The sequence below is a fragment of the Condylostylus longicornis genome, unplaced genomic scaffold (genome assembly GCF_029603195.1).
Source record: "Condylostylus longicornis isolate FDR11 unplaced genomic scaffold, ASM2960319v2 ptg000075l, whole genome shotgun sequence".
Taxonomy (NCBI): domain Eukaryota; kingdom Metazoa; phylum Arthropoda; class Insecta; order Diptera; family Dolichopodidae; genus Condylostylus; species Condylostylus longicornis.
The window spans coordinates 2,417,909-2,437,993 of record NW_026578043.1 but is presented as its reverse complement, the minus strand read 5'-3'; the positions used below and the strand labels follow the sequence as shown (position 1 = coordinate 2,437,993).

Below are 20,085 nucleotides of genomic sequence, written 5' to 3'. Positions count from 1 at the left end.
TTAATTTATCAATAGTTTAATAGCTTAACTTATCGCAAATTGCGATTTCTTATAGCAAGATGAAATATACTTAACCTTTTACCCAGTTTAAAAATTTAAATTTAAAATTTGTTGCTTTTAACAAATTAATTTTAATTGAAATTAAATGAAAATTTACAAATTTTAATAATATATAAAAATTATCCCTTATATTAAACATTTATTTGAAACAATATTTAAAATTTTAATTTAATATTCTATAATTAACGTATCCTACTAAAAGAACCTACTTATTCTGTTACATATTCCAAAATACAATTACTTATATTATATAAGAAGAAACTTATTTGTCACGCAATTCAATTTTGAATTTTATATCTTTTTGGAATTTCATTGAAATATTGTGTATAAATATTAAATCTTCAAATTTTATATCAGCAGTTATTTTATAATTTCTAAATAATTTTGATAAAAATGTTTTCATCACCATGTTTGCATATTTGAAACCTGAAATAAATTGAAAAAATATAAAAATTATTCATTGAGTGTAGTAATATGCGTATGCTATCAGTTAACAAAATCTTAATATATTTAATATGCCATTATACCGTTATTGCAATTGCATAACTTTTAAATTTTCACTCCAGTACCCAATAAATTTAAAAAATATTTCTACTACTTTTTCAATGTCAACAAAATTCAATACGAATATTTTTTAACATATCATCCCAAATATATGCAAATTTTACTTGTATCTACTTACCTATACATTTTCTTTGTCCTTTAGTAAAAGGTACATATGAATATGGATGACGTTTATTCCCTGGAAGAAAATTATCAGGATCAAATGATTTTGCTTTTGGTCCCCAATATTTAGTATTTCTTTGCATACTAAATATATCTAAAATAACATCAGTTCCTTTAGGTATAATAATACCATTTTTCAATTTAATATCTGTTTTTAAATGACGTCCAACAAGGGGAGTCGGTGGTATTATTCTCAATGCTTCATCAATGCACATTTGTAAATAAACTAATTCTTTAAGATTATTTTGATCTAATTTAACATTTTTATTTGGTAAAATTTCTAACAATTCTTCGTATAATTTGTCTTGAATCTCAAGATGTGTTGCTAAGCACATCAATACTACATATATTCCAACAGTAGTTGTTTCATAGCTCTAAAGTTATAATTTTCTATAAATTTTACAATTCATATTTTGATAAATAAAAAAAACATTTATACCGCTATAAGTACAACCACTGCCTCCTCTAGAACATCTGTTCGTGTCATGTTATTACTATCACCGTATGTTAACAAATGTTCAAAAAATGAGCTTGGTGTTTGTAATGTTAAAGTTTCGTCATCTTCAAGATCACCATAATAAGCTAAGTTTTTGTTAAAGTCACCATCTTTTTTACGCAATTCTTCTTGTTTCATATCCAATTTCTAAAATTTTTTCAAAAATTGCGATTTAGCTCATGATTTTGACATTTTAACTAAAAATTTGATTTTACCTTGTTAAAAAACTTGAACATTGACTCCACTTTTTTTACTGTTGTTTTATAAATTCCAGTTTTCTCATACAGAAAATCCATGTACAACCAAGGACTATAAGTTCGATGTATCATGGCATGCATTACACTATTATAATTAATTGTTTCATGCTAAATTATCAAATTATTTACGAATTGTTTTAATTTATTATCAAATTTATATAATTTTACATTTATCTATATAAAATTATAAGAGATAAAACAAAACCATATACTACCTTTCTACTGATAAAAGAATTTCATCGGTTTCATCAATTTTATTTTTACTATAATCGCCTACGAGAGTTTCTGCAAAAGGAAGTAGCATTTCGAATTAATAGAAAATTAATTGAAATTAAAAAAAAATTCATGTATTTACATAAAATGGAGAATGTATAATAGAAAAGAGCAGTTACGAACTCTGATATCCAATTCAAATTTCTAAAAATGTCGATTCCACTATGTGTGCAAATATGCACTTGAACCGAATGCCCGAAAATTAGAGCGCTGTTTAAAAGTTGTACATATTCATAACTAAAAAAATTTTTTTAAAGTATAATGTATTTTTTTTTTCTTACAAGTCCAAACTTTTAAACTTCAACAATAAATAAAGATTTAAACTTCAAGAAGGTATGAAATTAAATAACTTCTACACATTAGTTGAAAATTACTAAAGGCACTCCGTTTTTGCGTTTTTATTTCAATTTTCTTGTGTAATAATAATTGTTTCATAGTATGTAGTAGCTCCTCTAATAGTACTAACACATATAAGTTAAAATTTTCTGTACAATTTAATTGATAATATTTTGCATATTACAGGGTGTTCTGAATATTTGCATATTTTATTCTGCACGTATATCATCCTGTTATCCTTAATATACATAGTCGAATGTATATGCAATAAATTTTTTCTAAGGGTTTAACTAATTCGTCTGTTTCCAATGATAATATTATTAATACTTCACATTATAATATAAATTACTGAAAAAGAATATTGGTTGGAATAAAAATTTGTAATAATATGTGTTTCACTTTACGAAATATAAAGATGTAAAGTGTTTTATTAAAATTTGACCGAAAAAAGAAATAGATCATTTTCTTCCCGCAATTAAAATTTTAAAGGCGAATAAGTGAATTGTTAATATTATAATAATTATATTTATTTGTATACTTACGCAGTGTTATGTTTAAGGTTACATTTTTAAGAATGTTAAAAATTGAAAAATTTTTATTTTCCATGTTTTCGCTAAAAATTTGCAAAAAATAATCTCCTTGTTTGTTGAATTCCGGATAATAACTTTCTAAAACTTTATTTTTAAAGACTGGCTTTATAAATTTTACGCGGTTATTCCATTTTGGAGCTACAAAATATTTATACTATTAATATTGCGTTATAATGAAAGAATTTTTATATACTTACGACTCGAGGTAAATAAGCCATCACCAATATATTTACTCAAAAATTTATAGAAAAAAGTTTTTGTGGTACAATTTTCAGATGTTAGAATTGTTTGCATTGCATCAGGATCACTTATTACTACAAAGCAAATTGAACCAAGCCAACAACAATATGGAGATCCATGTTTACTTTCAAATTCGCTAAAATTTTTCAAAAATGCTATAAAAGAGAAAAGAGCAATATATACGAGTAGATAACCTATTACGTAAATTTATTGTTCATTTTAATTTTGTGAAAATGTCTTATAAATATTAAATGTTTGTAAATTAAATAATAATTGTACACTTTCTGTTTAAATTTTATTACTTTACTGAAATTTACTTTAGAATTTTTATTTATTTGCTATCTAACTGTTATAGCCACAGTTTTCTGATTAATTTTGTATTCAGATATAATTTTTTTGTATTTTACCCCTAAATTATTTTTTGTTTTCGTAATTTACATTCAAATTAATAATTTTAATTTATTATTATATTTCATAATCATTTTATTTAATTTTATTGGCACTAAGCAAAAAAAACTAAATTCGACTAAATTTCTAACATTTAAACTCACATTCAACTTGCATAAATTTTAAAACATTTCCAAGAAATGGTAATCCAAATGGTCCTCCAAGTTTCCAATATAATTTATATTTATTAATATTAGACCACAAATATATTGTAAGTAAACTGATAAAGATTAGTAATAATCTTACTAACATTTTTTATTTAAAATAAATATTTTAAGTCGTAAGCGATATTTATTTTTATATTATTTAAAATTATAATATTCTTAGGCCGGCTTATGTTAAACTGATGTTAAAAATTATCAGCATATTTAATTTATATTGGTAAATTTTTTTTTGAAAAAGCTTTATTTTTTAGACGTGGTAGTAGAATGAAAAATTATTTTGTGAAAATGCATTTTTAATCCTTATTTGTAGTGCTTAGTAAACAGGTTCTTCTAAAAGTTCATTTTTGTGAAAAGTTCATAAGTGCTTTTATTCAAAAAAGCTTGTTGATTAAAATTTCCTATTGCTATTCAGAAAATACACATTGCGGTCAGATATCTTTTAATTTAATTATTTTATTTTTTTTTTAAATGTTCTACTATAAACAATAACAATTAATGAAGGTGAACCAGACTCAAGTTTTCATAATATTGTTTTTGTGTTTCAATATTCTTTTCATTCTTATTTAGTACATGTGTACGAAAAGTATAAAAACCAAAGCAGCAAAAATTTATTTTTTATTATTTTATAAGATTATTGCTTTTCAACTAGTAATAAAGTGGAATACGCGAATTACGCATGATGACCTTAACCAAAATAAATATTTTTTTCTCCGCTAATTATTTCATAACTGGAATATTGCAAAAAACAAATAAACTTAATGTTTAGTTCAATCACCTACTATAATAACAAATGAGCGTCAATAATAAAGTTTTAAATAAATGGTTTCAAAAGTAGCACTTTTCCTTTGAACGAGTTGTATTAATATATCAAAATATATCGAACGATTGCATGCATTTAGGATGACCAGAAGGAGGAGAAAAAAAATAGAAGGAAAAAAAATAGAAGGAGACGTAAACATAATGATTGAATTTGACAGCTATCTATGTGAGCTAAGATAAATATATAATTATATTTTTGATGTCCTGCAGTTTTCCGTTAGCTCTTATAAAAAGAGCTCTTATAAAAATTTGGTGAAACGTGAATTATTGTCGAAAATATAAAGTGCCGAAAATTCAAATTTTTCTAATTTCAGGACTATTGTGATAAGTTGCAAACAAAAACGATATGAAAAATTTTAAGAAAAAAAACAGATAGATAACAGTTAATTTCATAATTTAATAACAACCATTTTATCATTGTAGTGTTTGAGTATAGTGTTTCACTAATGCCATATATGTATCTAGGCCACCAAGCTCAGAGAGCAAATCAAAAATATTTGTGTGAAGGAAATTGATCAATATTTTTAGCTCTACTGATTCTACATATTTTTTTATTTTTTGGCACATACAACCTTTCTTGCCTTCCAAATAGAAGCGTACTGAATTACAGAGTAAAATTAATTCCATATATATATCTATCAAGCCTCCAAAGCTGATACTCAAAAATTTCACAAAAAAAAAAAATATTTCAATCGCCATACTTCGAAAAGAAAAATATTAAGAATTTCAGCTTGGAGGCCTGACAGATATATATGACATTAGTTTTACCATAGGTGCAAATTTTTATTATTAAATTTCATGTTTCTATTTTTCTTATACAATATTTCTAACAATTAGCAATCATTTTAATTTTATGTCCATTTGATTCTAATATATAATTTATATAAATTTAAATTTATTTGTAGACTAATTGTATTTCCAGCATCAAATGTTAATTATATACTTATATGCATTTAATTGTATATATACAATACTAATTATATACAACATATATAATAAGCAATAGTTTATTTTAAAACGTAACGTTATAAATTGCTCTCGAACATAATGATTAGAAAAGTTTCATAAAATTCGGAGTTATTAATTAAAATAACTTTGAATTGCGGAAATATTTTATTTTAATATGTGATTCAAAGATACTAAACTCTTTGAATGTATGTACTTTGTTGTGTAATTGCATATTGTAAAAATTTATTTGTATTGTAATATTTACTGGCAACTTTTTAAATTGAAATTTGCATTTCCTCATCTGTTTCATCCTTTCTCATTTTATTAAGTAATTCTTAATATTACAAAAATCAATTTACCCATTTTCAATGAAATAAAACCTAATTATGCCATATGGAAAATGTATTGGAGAAAATCAGAAAAATTAAATTATTAACTTTTATGTACAGAAAATGTGCCTGTATATTAAATTGAAATTTTAAGATTTTCAAGTAATATAGAATTTTTAATTGTAAGAAATTGTTTTGGAATGGTTGTGAGTTCAAATAACTCATATAATGCATCTACAACTTTCTATTTATTTAAATTTTGGAGTAAGAATTTGATATAGTATCTATAAATTATATAATATATTAGCAAACTTAGACAAACTAATTAAGAATAGCTGTAAATAATAAAGGAAACCAATGGGAGTAAATATTGTACAAAGCGCACCATGTTTCTAATTTTGTTAGATTTGATGTTAAGCTGTTAATAACTTATATTACAATTTTAGAAATTGAATTTGGCTTAAATGGTCCCTAATTTTATTTCTTTATAATAATTTACTGAATACAATAATTTTCGTATAGAGTCCTCAAAATAAATTGTTTTTGCTTAAAATCATATTATACGGTTACACAAGAAATTATTTTAAAACAATTAGCAGAAATAGTTTAGAAAATATTTTCCAATTACTTTTCTGGCAGTAATTTGACGACAATACCTTTAACATATTATTAATTTTATGTATAAGCTAAAAACTAGCTTAGCGTATAGCTTAAGTGTAATATTTTACATTATATAAAGAAGTCCATATTTTGAGTATTATACAACTGTAAGAACTGAAACAGATTTAAAGAAAAAAGCAAATAAAACATATTTAATTATAAAAGTCTTACAACTTTACACTGAAACTTGTATTTGAATAATTTTTGAATTGAAAAAAAAAAAAATCACTCCACTCTTAATTCAATTTTAAATTTCGGATGATTTTTAATTTTTGTTGAAATATCATGAAGAAATATTAATTCATCAAATTTTTTGTCAGCTGTTATTTTATAATTTCTAAATAGTTTGGCTAAAAATGTTTTCACTAACATATTCCCGTATCTAAAACCTAAAATAAAATAAGAAAAAAAAAAATCCATTAATGTTGTTAAATTATTCTCAGCTTCTCCTAATTGTATGCAATTTTAATTTAACCTACCTAAACACATTCTCTGACCTTTAGTAAATGGTATATATGAATATGGATGATATTTATTTCCAATTAAAAAATTATCTGGATTAAATAATTTTGCATTAGGTCCCCAATGTTTTGTACTTCTTTGCATATTAAATATATCTAGAACGACATCAGTCCCTTTCGGTATAATAACACCATTTTTTAATTCAATATCATCTGTAATATGACGTCCAACTAATGGAACTGGTGATAATATTCTTAATGTTTCATCTATACACATTTGTAAATAAACCAAATCTTTAAGATAAGTTTGATCTAATTCAATATTTTTATCAGGCAAATGTATTAATAATTCTTCATATAATTTATCTTGAATATCAGGATGTGTAGCTAAACAAACTATTGCTAAATATGTTGAAACTGCTGTTGTTTCATAACTCTAAATATATTAAATAATTAATTATGCATATATTGGATTTACATAATATATAAATTATTTCTTACAGCAGATAGAACGACAGTAGCTTCTTCTCGAATATCAGAATATGTTAAATTATAATCATCCATATATGCTAATAAATATTCAAAAAAGGAACTAGTTCTTAATAATGGTGCTTCATTATCATCTCCCAAAGTTTTTCTGAAATCCTTATTTTCTAATTGCATTTCATTCATTTTAAGTTCCATTTTCTAAATTAAGCAGAAAGAAATGTTAATATTCAATTTAATAATTTATTAAGTGTTATGGTTTTCTTCAATTTCACCTTATCAAAAATTTCAAAGAGTCTTATCGTATCCTTTTTAAGTTTTTTGTATAATTTTGTCTTTTTGTATACAAAATCCGTATATAACCATGGTTTATAAGTTCTGTGTATTACTGAAGTCATTAAACTGTTAAAAAAAATTTAAAATTATTTTATTTTTTTTATATTATATTTCAAAAGATTTTTTTAGAATTAGTTAAGTGCACTATTTCCTTTAACAATTAAAAAAAAGGAGTTGGAAAGAAAACTTATTGTTCCAGCAGACCTCTAATCTTTTGGGAGGATATCGCTTTAATTGATTGAAGGATCTCTCGGGGCACCCGTTGGTGGTCTGCTGAACTTTGAAAAGGGACTAGAATGGATTTCGCGGACTGTCTTTGAAGGGATTCCGACTTGCACTCGTTAGGCCTAGAGCTGGGTTGCAGCATTAAGGATGCCACCTCCTCTCTCTAAACTATTGTCATCATTCAATTTTAAATATATTTATTTTGTATAATAATTTACCCTTCAATCATAGGAAGAATTTCATCAACTTCATCCAGTTTTGTTTTACTATAATCTCCAATTACAGTTTCTTTAAAATACCAAAAATATTTAAGTAAAAAATAAAACGAATCGGTTATATTTGAAAATTCATATACTTACTTAATGTTGTATTGAAGGTCATAAATTTAAGTGTTTCGAAAATTGAAAATTTATCATTTTTCATATTATCGTCGAAAATTTTCAAAAGATAATCTCCTTGATTATTAAACTCTGAAAAAAAACTTTCCAAAATTTTAAGTTTAAATGACGGTTTCATAAATTTTACACGTGAGTTCCACTTCGGGGCTAAAAAAATATTTTAGAACGCAATATATTGCAAAATATACAAAAATGTTTTGAGTTTTTACTTACGAGCCGAGGTAAATAAACCATCACCAGAGAACTCCCTTAAGAATTTATAAAAAAATGTCTTCTCTATGCAATTCGGAGAAGTAAGAATTGTTTCCAGTGAATCAGGATCATTTACTATTACAAAAGCAATTGGACCTAACCAACATAAATATGGTGACTCATATTTCGTTTCAAATTCACTTAAAGTCTTTAATATATCTTAAAAAATTTAAAAAAAAAAAGGAAACTTTTGTTAGAAATTTTGAATCAAAATTTTTTAATGAATTAATTATGCTCGTACACTTGAAAAATATTGTGTTTTCAAGGGTTAATTTAAATTTTATTTTCTGAAGACAATTATAAGCGAATTCTAGTATATATATGAATTAATCTAGTGACTATTAACTCTTAAAAAGTACTACGAATGTGGTATGACTTTTTGTAAATATTTTTTAACAGAGACAACTTTACAATTTTTAATCTAAATCAAAACAAATTTAATAAAAGGTAAACTTTAAACACTTAGTTAGTTCTCGCAGAATAACGATATTTGAGAAACGCTGCTACAATTTCAGAACCATGAAACGGAGTTTAAATAATGTTATATTTTACATTTTATAGCCAATTGAATTTTTAGACGGTGAATTTTTATAATATTTTCGTTATGGCAATAAAATCAGTTTCCTCTAGAAAACTTCTTCTTTTGTTTTTAAATTATATTATTTGATAAGAACCAAAATAATTCTAATAGCACGCGTTAGATTCTAATTTTATTGTTTATATTTTCATACTTATTTTTTTATTTTTTTACGCAATATTGTATAGACATGATTAAATTCAGAATGTAAACAATTGTTGAATCATTGAAATCACTAATTCTTTTTAATTAAATTAAATTTTTCTTGCTCCTCAGAGTTATCAGTTAATAACCCTTTGCTTATTTGTAAATTTTTATTAGGCACGGGAAGCTTAATAATCTCTTTAATTTACTAGTAATTATTAATTTTTATCGACCGCATTGCACAAAATAATGAAAGTTACATGATGGTACCAAATTTTGAATACTCAGGTTTGGGTGGAGACGCACTTCTCCATAGTAGGCAAGTGTAAATAAACTATTTATAGAGATGTGCCGGCCTGTCAGTGCACGCGAGTATCTCAAGTTCGGATGAACCGATTATAATAACATTTTGTATATGAGTATATTTTGTCATGGATTAAGATATATCAGGCCTCAGAAACTGTACCTTTTTGGTAAACTGAGGGCCGAGTTTACATTTTTTACTATAACTTTGGAATTACTTGACGGAATTTGCTGAATTTAAATATTTCAAAAAATTCCTTCTATCGAAATTAATTAACTAACATTTCAGGAAATTCGGTTGCCACAAGGCAAAGCTCTATTAAGAGCCAAATTAACATTTTTCGAGCAATATTAACTAAAAGCTTACTAATTAGATATTTAAATTAGACAATACACATTGTGGTCGGTCATGCGCTGGCCACATCAGATTTTTTTTCTTGTACATAAAACTACATAAAAATTTAAATAGAAACATTTTTGAAACGTTTAAACTTTTTAACACGATTATTACAGATAAGATTTTAAAATATAAAAAAACAAACCATAACAACATTTTAATTTTTTAATTTGCTGATAATGTGAAAATACTTAGAGAATTTTAATCATAGCGCACCTAAATTTGTATAAAAAGCAATTGTTTTCAAATTATAAAACGTGATATTGCATACTTCTAATATGGCCGGATTTTTAATTGTACCTGGTGAAAATTATTATACCTAGGGAATCACAACCTTATTATAAAGCTATTCAATTTTTCAATTTCAATTTTTCTGATGTTGGAATAATTAATAAGATACGTTCGTTTCTAAAGCAAAAGTTTTCTCAAAAGTGTTCAATTCTTAAATTATAATGTTAATAAATTTAATTTTAAAATAAATTATAAATTTTTTAATCTTATTACACAGTTTGTAATTATACAAAAGCTTAATAAAATCTCTATCAGTATCAGTCTAAATCAGCTAACTGAACTAAATTAAAATTTTTAATTAAATAATAAAAAATAAATAAAAAAATTGTATTTTTTAACTTGTTTTCCGAAAATAAATCGGCAATGTTTAGGTTCTGAAATTTTTTCTTAAAGAAGACCTTTGATAAGAGTTTTCTTTACTGGTTTATTGATTTTAATTTAATTTATAAAATTATATTACAAAATATTATTATATATTAAAAAATCTAATTAAATGCTAATTTGATATTTTAAATATTCAAATTTATTTAAAAAATATTCATATTTTGAAGCTAGCAATTTTGAAGCTAACAATATACGCAATAGCATATATTGATCGCTCTAAAGACACTATTAATTTAAATTTAAATAATAAATTGTTAAAATTCATAAAATTTATATTTACTTTCAACACGCCTAACTTTTAAAATATTTCCAATAAATGGTAATCCAAGTGGTCCGCCAATTTTCCAATGTAACTTGTATTTATTAATATTTGAAGAGAAGTATAAAGTTACAAGGCTAATTAAAATCAATAATATTCCAATAAACATTTTAAATAATAATAATTTTTATTTTAAATTTTAAATGAATCTTTCGAAATCGTTCGCCCACTTTTAATAAACTGAAGATTTAAATTCTTTGACTGTTATTTATATAAACTGTTAAAACGAAGAAGTTTTTGTTTACAATTTTAATCATGTTTTTTATTACAAAACAAAAAATTTGGTTATTTTAATGTGTATATGCGGGATAAGGGAGTAAGAGAACAATATTAGGCAATATAATCAGCTTTGAACTTTAGAATCCCTTTAATAGTGTGTGTGAGTAGAAAATATATTCAGTTTTTCTATACAGATCAGTAATAATTTCAAATTTCATTATATATATTTTAATATGAGGTTGTATTAATTCAAGATCTGAGCTCCTCATATTTTACCTAATTTAATATCGATTTTAGTTTCCGCACATAATATTTATCTTGATTTTAATAAAGAATTTTTTTAGTGTTGATCACGAAAACATTTTACATTTTTTCTCTTATGTTAATTCTGCAAAATTGGCCGTATTCTGTAAAGTATAAAATTGACCGTATATCAATGTAAGATCATATGGGAAAGGTATATTTAAAATATTAAAAATATATTTAATGTTAAAAAACATCTTTGTAATAAATTTATTTCTCACTCTTGTTTTTTTTTAATTTATTTCAAAAACTATTTAACATTTTAATTAACATATCCTACCTAAAGTACCTACTTATTCTGTTACATATTCCAAAATACAATTACTTATATTATATAAAAAGAAACTTATTTGTCACGCAATTCAATTTTGAATTTTATATCTTTTTGGAATTTCATTGAAATATTGTGTATAAATATTAAATCTTCAAATTTTATGTCAGCAGTTATTTTATAATTTCTAAATAATTTTGCTAAAAATGTTTTCATCACCATGTTTGCATATTTGAAACCTGAAATAAATTTAAAAAAATATAAAAATTATTCATTGAGTGTAGTAATATGCGTATGCTATCAGTTAACAAAATCTTAATATATTTAATATGCCATTATACCGTTATTGCAATTGCATAACTTTTAAATTTTCACTCCAGTACCCAATAAATTTAAAAAATATTTCTACTACTTTTTCAATGTCAACAAAATTCAATACGAATATTTTTTAACATATCATCCCAAATATATGCAAATTTTACTTGTATCTACTTACCTATACATTTTCTTTGTCCTTTAGTAAAAGGTACATATGAATATGGATGACGTTTATTCCCTGGTAGAAAATTATCAGGATCAAATGATTTTGCTTTTGGTCCCCAATATTTAGTATTTCTTTGCATACTAAATATATCTAAAATAACATCAGTTCCTTTAGGTATAATAATACCATTTTTCAATTTAATATCTGTTGTTAAATGACGTCCAACAAGTGGAACTGGTGGTATTACTCTTAGTGCTTCATCAATGCACATTTGTAAATAAACTAATTCTTTAAGATTATTTTGATCTAATTTAACATTTTTATTTGGTAAAATTTCTAACAATTCTTCGTATAATTTGTCTTGAATCTCAAGATGTGTTGCTAAGCACATCAATACTACATATGTTCCAACAGCAGTTGTTTCATAGCTCTAAAGTTATAATTTTCTATTAGTTTTGTAATTCATATTTTCTATATAAGAAAAAAATTATACCGCTGCAAGAACAACCACTGCCTCCTCTAGAACATCTGTTCGTGTCATGTTATTACTATCACCGTATGTTAACAAATGTTCAAAAAATGAGCTTGGTGTTTGTAATGCTAAAGTTTCATCATCTTCAAGATCATCATCATAAGCTAATTTTTTCTTAAAGTCACCATCTTTTTTGTGCAATTCTTCTTGTTTCATATCCAATTTCTAAAATATTTTAAAAGATTTCAATTTAGCTCATAGTTTTGACATTTTAACTAAAAATTTGATTTTACCTTGTTGAAAAACTTAAATATTGACTCCACTTTATTTGCTGTTGTTTTATAAATTCCAGTTTTCTCATAAAGAAAATCCATGTACAGCCAAGGACTATAAGTTCGATGTATCATGGCATGCATTACACTATTATAATTAATTGTTTAATTGTTTATTTTATTATATGTTCCCCGATTGTTTTTGTAAAAGCATTTTATTATATTTACATATATATTTACATAAAATTACAATTATCAACATAATATTCAAAAAAATGAAATAAGAACATATACTACCTTTCCACAGATGAGAGAATTTCATCAGCTTCATCAATTTTGTTTTTGCTGTAATCTCCTATGACCGTTTCTGTAAAAGAAAGTTTCATATATTGCAATTTCATGAGATATATTGTATGAACTTAATAGAATTCATTTAAAATTTTTAGATAAAAAAGCAGGTTTCTATAAAATGAAAAAAAAACTAATAGTAAATAGGAGTTACAGTATCTTGGCCAATGCGAAATTGAATTATGACAAACATGAATCAAATATGTGTCCTTCTTATTAACCACATTGTATACGCAATAAGGAGATTACAACGCTTACCCATACGTATAATATAAGAGAAATACAAAACAACCACTTTAGCAGGGTTCACAAATATGAATTTTTAATAGGGTCGATGTGTCTATGAACTCTTATATCTCATGTTAAATTAAGTTGGAGATTTGATATTCTGAACTAATAAATCTATTGTAGCCTATACTAATAAATTTAATATAGTACAAGAAAATCTCTTTTTTTTTCATTTAAAAGAAACTTATACTTACGTAGTGTAGTGTTCAAGGTCATATTTTTAAGATTGTTAAAAATTGAAAAATTTTCATTTTTCATGTTTTCGCTAAAAATTTGCAAAAAATAGTCTCCTTGTTTGTTAAATTCCGGATAAAAGCTTCCTAAGATTTTATTTTTAAATGCTGGTTTCATAAACTTCACGCGGTTATTCCATTTTGGAGCTACAAAATATTTATATTATTCACATAATCATATACACAGTAATATTATTGTGTTATAGTAAAAGAAATCAAGAATTTTTTATACTTACGACTCGAGGTAAATAAGCCATCACCAATATATTTACTCAAAAATTTATAGAAGAAAGTTTTTGTTGTACAATTTTCAGATGTTAGAATTGTTTGCATTGAATCAGGATCGCTTATTACTACAAAAGAAATTGAACCAAGCCAACAACAATATGGAGATCCATGTCTTCTTTCAAATTCGCTCAAATTCTTCAAAAATGCTATAAAAGAGAAAATAATTAAGCAAAGCAAGCAAAATGTAGGAATTAAAATAGAGAATTTTTCTTAATTTAGAATTTTACCATAGCTTAAATAATAATAATTTAAATCTTGTATAGAATTTTATTTATGTTTATCTTTTCTAAACACTATTTGAACAAAATGATATTATTATTGTTATATATGTGTACAGAATGTACAAATATGTTATACAAAATATGTTCCCTGTATATTTTTTTAAATAATATAGCAAATAGATTGTTATTGATTTATTTATGAAAAACATTTTTACCAATGTAGGTCATGGAACATGCACTTCATTAATGCAATTCGGAAATTTAATACTTTATACTGTTATATCAAAAGTAATTTTACTTTTAGTACAGTACATGCTAAAATTCAAGCTTACGCATCAAGCTTAACAATATTAATGTACTAGAAAATATTACGTTTACATATGTATACCTGAAAAATTTCAAAAATGCATATTAAAATAATTCTCTATTAAGTATAATAGTAATTTTTAAAATAGGTATACATTTTACTTGTACTTAGAGTATTAGAAATATAAATTAAAAACAACTATAATTATATAATGTGATAAGTACATGCTTAACAAAATATAATGCTTATAATGAAATTCATAAATTCTAAAGTTTATGGTAGTTGTGTTATAATTATTAATTATATATAATTTATTTTTTCATAAAATATTATAAAAATTCAATTAAAAGTAATTAAATAAAGTAGATTAATTTTAATTAAACAATATTAAAAAAATTATATAAAATTTCCATAAATTAAATGATCAATTAACATAAATTGCGTTATAATGCATTTATGAAACCTTAATTATAAACTTTTTGCCATACGACCTTGATATCGTAAATACCTTTATAACTTCTCGATTTTAATGTCGCATAATCAACATTATTGTATAAAGGAAAAGATTACGGAATATTTTTACATTGTCTTCCGTACAAAAAAATGTCTCAAAATGTTCCCGAAATGTATTTGAGACATATTGTGCGTATCGAAAAATTTTTGAATACGCCATAGTAAATTCTGGAGATTTTTGGTGTTTTAAAGCCATTTTAAGTAATTTAAAATAATTTTTTTTTTAATTTTTTCTGAATAACATTAAGAAACCCTATACTTTTTCTTTTATTAATTTGACAAAAAATAATAAATAAAATATAAATTTGGTCCCGATAAAATTTAATTGATAGTGGCAAATAGAACTCCAATACATACTGAATTTCAAGGAATTTATGTAGTTGAATAACTGAAATAAAGTGCGAGTTGGTTAAGAGTGCGATATTTTAACGATAGTTTTCAAGCCCTGAAAAATTTGTTAATTCCTTATTTTAAAAACCAATGCTAATTTTGACGGGAAGTTGCGGCTTATATCCTTGTATATCGAAAAATATGTAAATGTAGGAATTAAAAATTTCAAAACCATCCGTCGACTTTTTCCTTAAAGCAAACAATTATCAAAATGTAAAATCTAGTTGTTAAAATCTGACATACCTCAAACTTGCTCACAGTAAACTGCGGCAGTTCAGTCGAGTTTTTAACAAAGGGGGGCACAGAAATACCCTGTCAGTGTCCATTTACAATGAACAATAGCATATCAGACGCGCGATCAATTAATTGAATAATTAAATTTTGATCTATTTTGATGATTAGGTGTTAAAAAGCTCCCAAGTTTACATTGTATTCAAACTAAAATTTACAATTTATGTATTTTTTTAGGACACTTACGATGTCATTGTGAATTGCCAAAATTTGGCAGCAGTTAAAAGATTTATGAACTCAATTCAAAGATATAATTAACTACATATAAATTACATACAAATTAATAAATTTAAATTTTAACTACATATAAATTTTATTATATTTTTTATTATAACATTTTTTACATCGTATATACAATTTAGATTTTTTTCATTTTATTAATTTACTATTTGCACAAGATATGGACATAAACTTATTTTGGTAGAATAAATATTATAGAACATTCTTTTTAGAGCAATATGCGAAGGCTATATATGCTGTTATTATAACCAAATATATTATGCATGTTTCAAGTACACCTTGAATACTCGTATAAATTCTTGTTTCATTTCACTTTACTACATTATAGCATATTTTGATTTACAAAATCTTTATATATTAAATTTGAATATTTTTGCAGGCATATTATTTTTTACTTAATAAAGATTTGTCATTTTTTATGGAATAATTTTATGTTCACTAATATTTTAGGCAAACACTTCCAACAAATATTTTAAGTTAATATTAATTAAATTTATTTTATTTAAAATATTAAAGGCAAAACAATTAATTTGAAATATTAATTCAAATTATTTTCACATATTTATATCAACTCACATTCAAGACGTAAAAATTTTAAAGCACTTCCAAGGAATGGTAATCCAAATGGTCCGCCAAGTTTCCAATGTAATTTATATTTATTAATATTAGACCACAAATATATTGTTAGTAAAGTAATAAATATAAGTAATAATCTAACTAACATTTTTAATTACAAAATAAATATTTTAATTTTTTTACGATAATGATTTTAATTTTTAAAAATGAGAAATGCTCTTACGCCGATTAACGACAAACTAAAGTTAAAAATATCTTCAGCTTTTAATTTATATGTCGACTAACACTTTTCCTAAAAAGCTTTATTATATTTTATATAAAAAAAATTTATTAAAATAATTGCAAGAAAATTGTTCTGCTTATACCGTAGTAGAAGAATTACATATTACGTAAGTTAAAGGTAACAGCTATACTGAAATTATACCTTCTTCATTTTAAATTTTGTGTTCTTTAAAAAAAATACTGCTAGGGGGTTTCGATATAAATTTAAATAAAGACAAACTTTGTTTTAAATTCAAAATTCTACTCCAATACTCAGGATTACTGTAATGTACTCTCTTTGTTTATAATTGCATTTACTCTCTTTATTTATAATTGCATTTACTCTCTTCCTTTATAATTATGCTCATTATATCGATTCTTGTTAATTTTAATAAATAAATTGTAAATTAATAATATCTTGTTCACGGTTTGCAATACCGGTTTTTCATTTTATCTTCTATATTTTTGGTTTTGTTTGATTTAATTGCATACAATAGTCAATAAGAGAAGTATTGTGGTCGTAACAAATTTCTTCAAGTTAAATTTTACACGTAAGGCAAATGCAAATAACCAATTTTTAAAACTACGTGGATCAATGAAATTTGTATGTCCATGAATCGATTTTTAAAAGAAAAGACCGTCGTTGTGGCGATTAGATGGTTCGAGATACGGACCTCAAACTTTATGACATTGCAGCCTGTGATGAGACATAAAACCTTTGTTCCACCAAAGCATATTTGAAGAACGATGCTAAGGGTCAAATTAAAGCTTGAAAACTCATCTTCAATTTTTTTGTAGAGGCTAATAATATTCATTCGACGGTTTCGAAGATATAACGATTTTTTTCTTTGCAATAATCAATTTTTTATATTAATAACATTAATAACGGTTCTTTTTCACAATATTATTTTTTTTATTTATTTGAATATTTAAGAACATTTTAATCAGAAATGGTGAAAGAAAAGTATGTCATTTCGTTATAGGCCATGATGTCACAAAGTATGAGGCTTTTTTTGGCATCAACTACAAGAATCAAATACTCTAAATTTGAGCTTTTATTTGTAAGCAAATCGAACATACAATAATTTTATAAATAAGTTTAAAACAAGTGTGTTAGAAGATCTTTCAATTATTTGTGTAACAGTTACAATAAACAAGCTGATATTAATAGAATTATTGGAGTGAAAATAACGTTCGCAGAGGTTCAAAACACGGTCGATTATGATCTAGCCAGATCAAATTTGTGTTTTAAAATTTAATGGTAATTTTAGTATTAGTAAAACAAGATTAACGTTTAACAAAATTCATTTAATAACAACATTAACATAGTAATAGATATATATGTATGTATATTATCATAATATATGTACATATAAAAACAATAGCAGAACAAGAGTGTAAGACATTAAAATAGTTTTATAAAATAAATTTTCTAACACATGCTCATTAAACTTTACAATAATAAGGTATTAAAATAATTACAAGTGCATTAATAATGTTCTTTAAATAAGCTGTGGAAAAAAATAATGAATTTAAATTAAAAAATTATGTAATGTTTAATAAATTATATCATTAATTGCAGTTAATAACAAGGGCAATTTGTTATTATAGAAAGCAATTTTATAGGAATTCAATTTAATATTATAGTTATTTAAATATTCTGAAACATAGAATATATTAATAAAAAGGCAAAATATTAGTAAGTAGGAACTGAAAATCTAATTTTAAAGAAGAACCTAATTATAAATTGATTATACGAGTACAAACTAGTTTGTATATCAAAAAGAAAATGCAGTTTTTGCATTGCAAGACTTACGAAAAAAAGATATAAAATGAACAGCACATAACCGGCCGTATTGTTTTCAGTGTTGCATAATATTATGAAAGCGTTTTTTTAAAAAATTTTATTGAATTTGTTTCTTTTCTAAGTGAAAGTTTGTGATTCGATTTCGCTGCAAAGTTGCCCAATTAGTTTCATCTTTAATAAGAACCAAATTATTAAATGTCCAGAAATGCCTTTAATGAACTGCTTAGATATGATAAGTAAATTCGACGCTTAGTGAAAGTCTGAACTCATCAAACGTTACTTTTTGCATAATTAAAGAAGGCTTATACATATATATTATATAATATTCGCGAAAATTCGCCTATTATTTTTTTCTTAAAATAGACATAAACATAAAATCAGTTGTTGGAAGAAGTCCAGGTCATGCGGTCGGTTGTAAACTCTTCGTCTCATCGTTATACAGGATGATTCTGAACGGTATACAACAACATATGTCATTGGTTAGAGGATCGAAAATGGGTAAAATTTTTGTCCCGCAAAAATTTCAAGGGTTTCCGAGTTATAGGGATTTTAAAGAATTTTCACGAAATTTTTACTTTTAATCCAAATTTTTTTGATTTTAATTGCCGTTCCGAAAAATATAGAAACAGTTTCTGAAAGCCCTAGTAAAGTGCTTAAAATGAACATGCTGTTTGATTTTGTATTTTATATACCTTCGGAATACCAAGCATTAGGGAAAATCAAATTTTTCACTTGTTTTATTTTTTCATATTTTTCTAACCAGATAATTTCGTAACAAAATTTTTTATCATTTTTGATTTTTTTTTTGATTTTAATCGTTGTTACTCTTAACTATTATTAATTTTTGATGACAAGAGTCAATCGAAGAAACAGTTGACATTTTTATGAGCCGTTATTTTGTAAAAAATCTGAATTCTAATGTTTTTATTAAAATGCAACAAAAAAAAACAAAAATTTAAAACGAAATTTTATACAAACTTTTCATATGAAAAACGAAAATTGATTTAAAAAAATTTGAAATTTTTGAAAAGAAAAACTAGAATTTTGTATTAGAAAAAACAAAAAAAAATCTAGTAATCAAAAATTTTTTTTCGAAACTTTTCTTGGTAAAGAAAATTAATAGGTTTTTTATTTTTGCCAATTTTTATAAGAAATGGTACCTATATGGTTTGAAATTTTTAAATGCATTTTTCTCAGATTGGGTGCAATTTGAAAATTTGAAAAAATAATTTCCGGAATGTAGACACCATTTGGCATCAGAATTTATTGAAATTAACCAGCTGGAGCGAATTTTTAAAGACATGTCATACAAATTTTGACATTAATCTAATAGAAAAAATTTTTTTTCAATAGGAAAATTTAATTTTTTGAACAAAATGGAGT

At 24.3% G+C, this 20,085-nt stretch overlaps 3 protein-coding genes across 4 annotated transcripts; all 3 read right to left on the bottom strand.

Annotated features, from left to right (window-relative positions):
• Positions 1-281: 281 nt before the first annotated feature.
• On the bottom strand, positions 282-11,406 carry LOC129612569 (probable cytochrome P450 313b1). Its single transcript, XM_055526238.1, has 16 exons — positions 11,330-11,406; positions 10,880-10,995; positions 8,465-8,662; positions 8,213-8,398; positions 8,072-8,141; positions 7,568-7,694; positions 7,308-7,493; positions 6,825-7,242; positions 6,580-6,734; positions 6,449-6,459; positions 2,936-3,114; positions 1,755-1,824; positions 1,498-1,624; positions 1,226-1,429; positions 743-1,160; positions 282-486 (listed from the first exon to the last, which is right to left on the bottom strand). The coding sequence occupies exons 1-16, from the start codon at positions 11,404-11,406 to the stop codon at positions 323-325; spliced, it is 2,706 nt and encodes a 901-aa protein (XP_055382213.1). The 3' UTR covers positions 282-322.
• LOC129612553 (probable cytochrome P450 313b1) lies at positions 1,527-3,731 on the bottom strand. Its single transcript, XM_055526215.1, has 5 exons — positions 3,530-3,731; positions 2,936-3,133; positions 2,691-2,876; positions 1,755-1,824; positions 1,527-1,647 (listed from the first exon to the last, which is right to left on the bottom strand). The coding sequence occupies exons 1-5, from the start codon at positions 3,675-3,677 to the stop codon at positions 1,620-1,622; spliced, it is 630 nt and encodes a 209-aa protein (XP_055382190.1). The 5' UTR covers positions 3,678-3,731; the 3' UTR covers positions 1,527-1,619.
• On the bottom strand, positions 11,253-16,855 carry LOC129612593 (probable cytochrome P450 313b1). Of its 2 annotated transcripts, XR_008697261.1 has the most exons (9): positions 16,635-16,855; positions 14,045-14,242; positions 13,770-13,955; positions 13,237-13,306; positions 12,961-13,087; positions 12,689-12,892; positions 12,208-12,625; positions 11,721-11,950; positions 11,253-11,544 (listed from the first exon to the last, which is right to left on the bottom strand). XR_008697261.1 is itself a non-coding variant. In XM_055526281.1 (8 exons), the coding sequence occupies exons 1-8, from the start codon at positions 16,780-16,782 to the stop codon at positions 11,787-11,789; spliced, it is 1,515 nt and encodes a 504-aa protein (XP_055382256.1). In that variant the 5' UTR covers positions 16,783-16,855; the 3' UTR covers positions 11,253-11,786. The 2 variants fall into 2 exon arrangements, 1 of the variants encoding a protein (XP_055382256.1); XM_055526281.1 differs by having other exon boundaries at positions 11,253-11,950.
• Between the last annotated feature and the right edge of the window lie 3,230 nt (positions 16,856-20,085).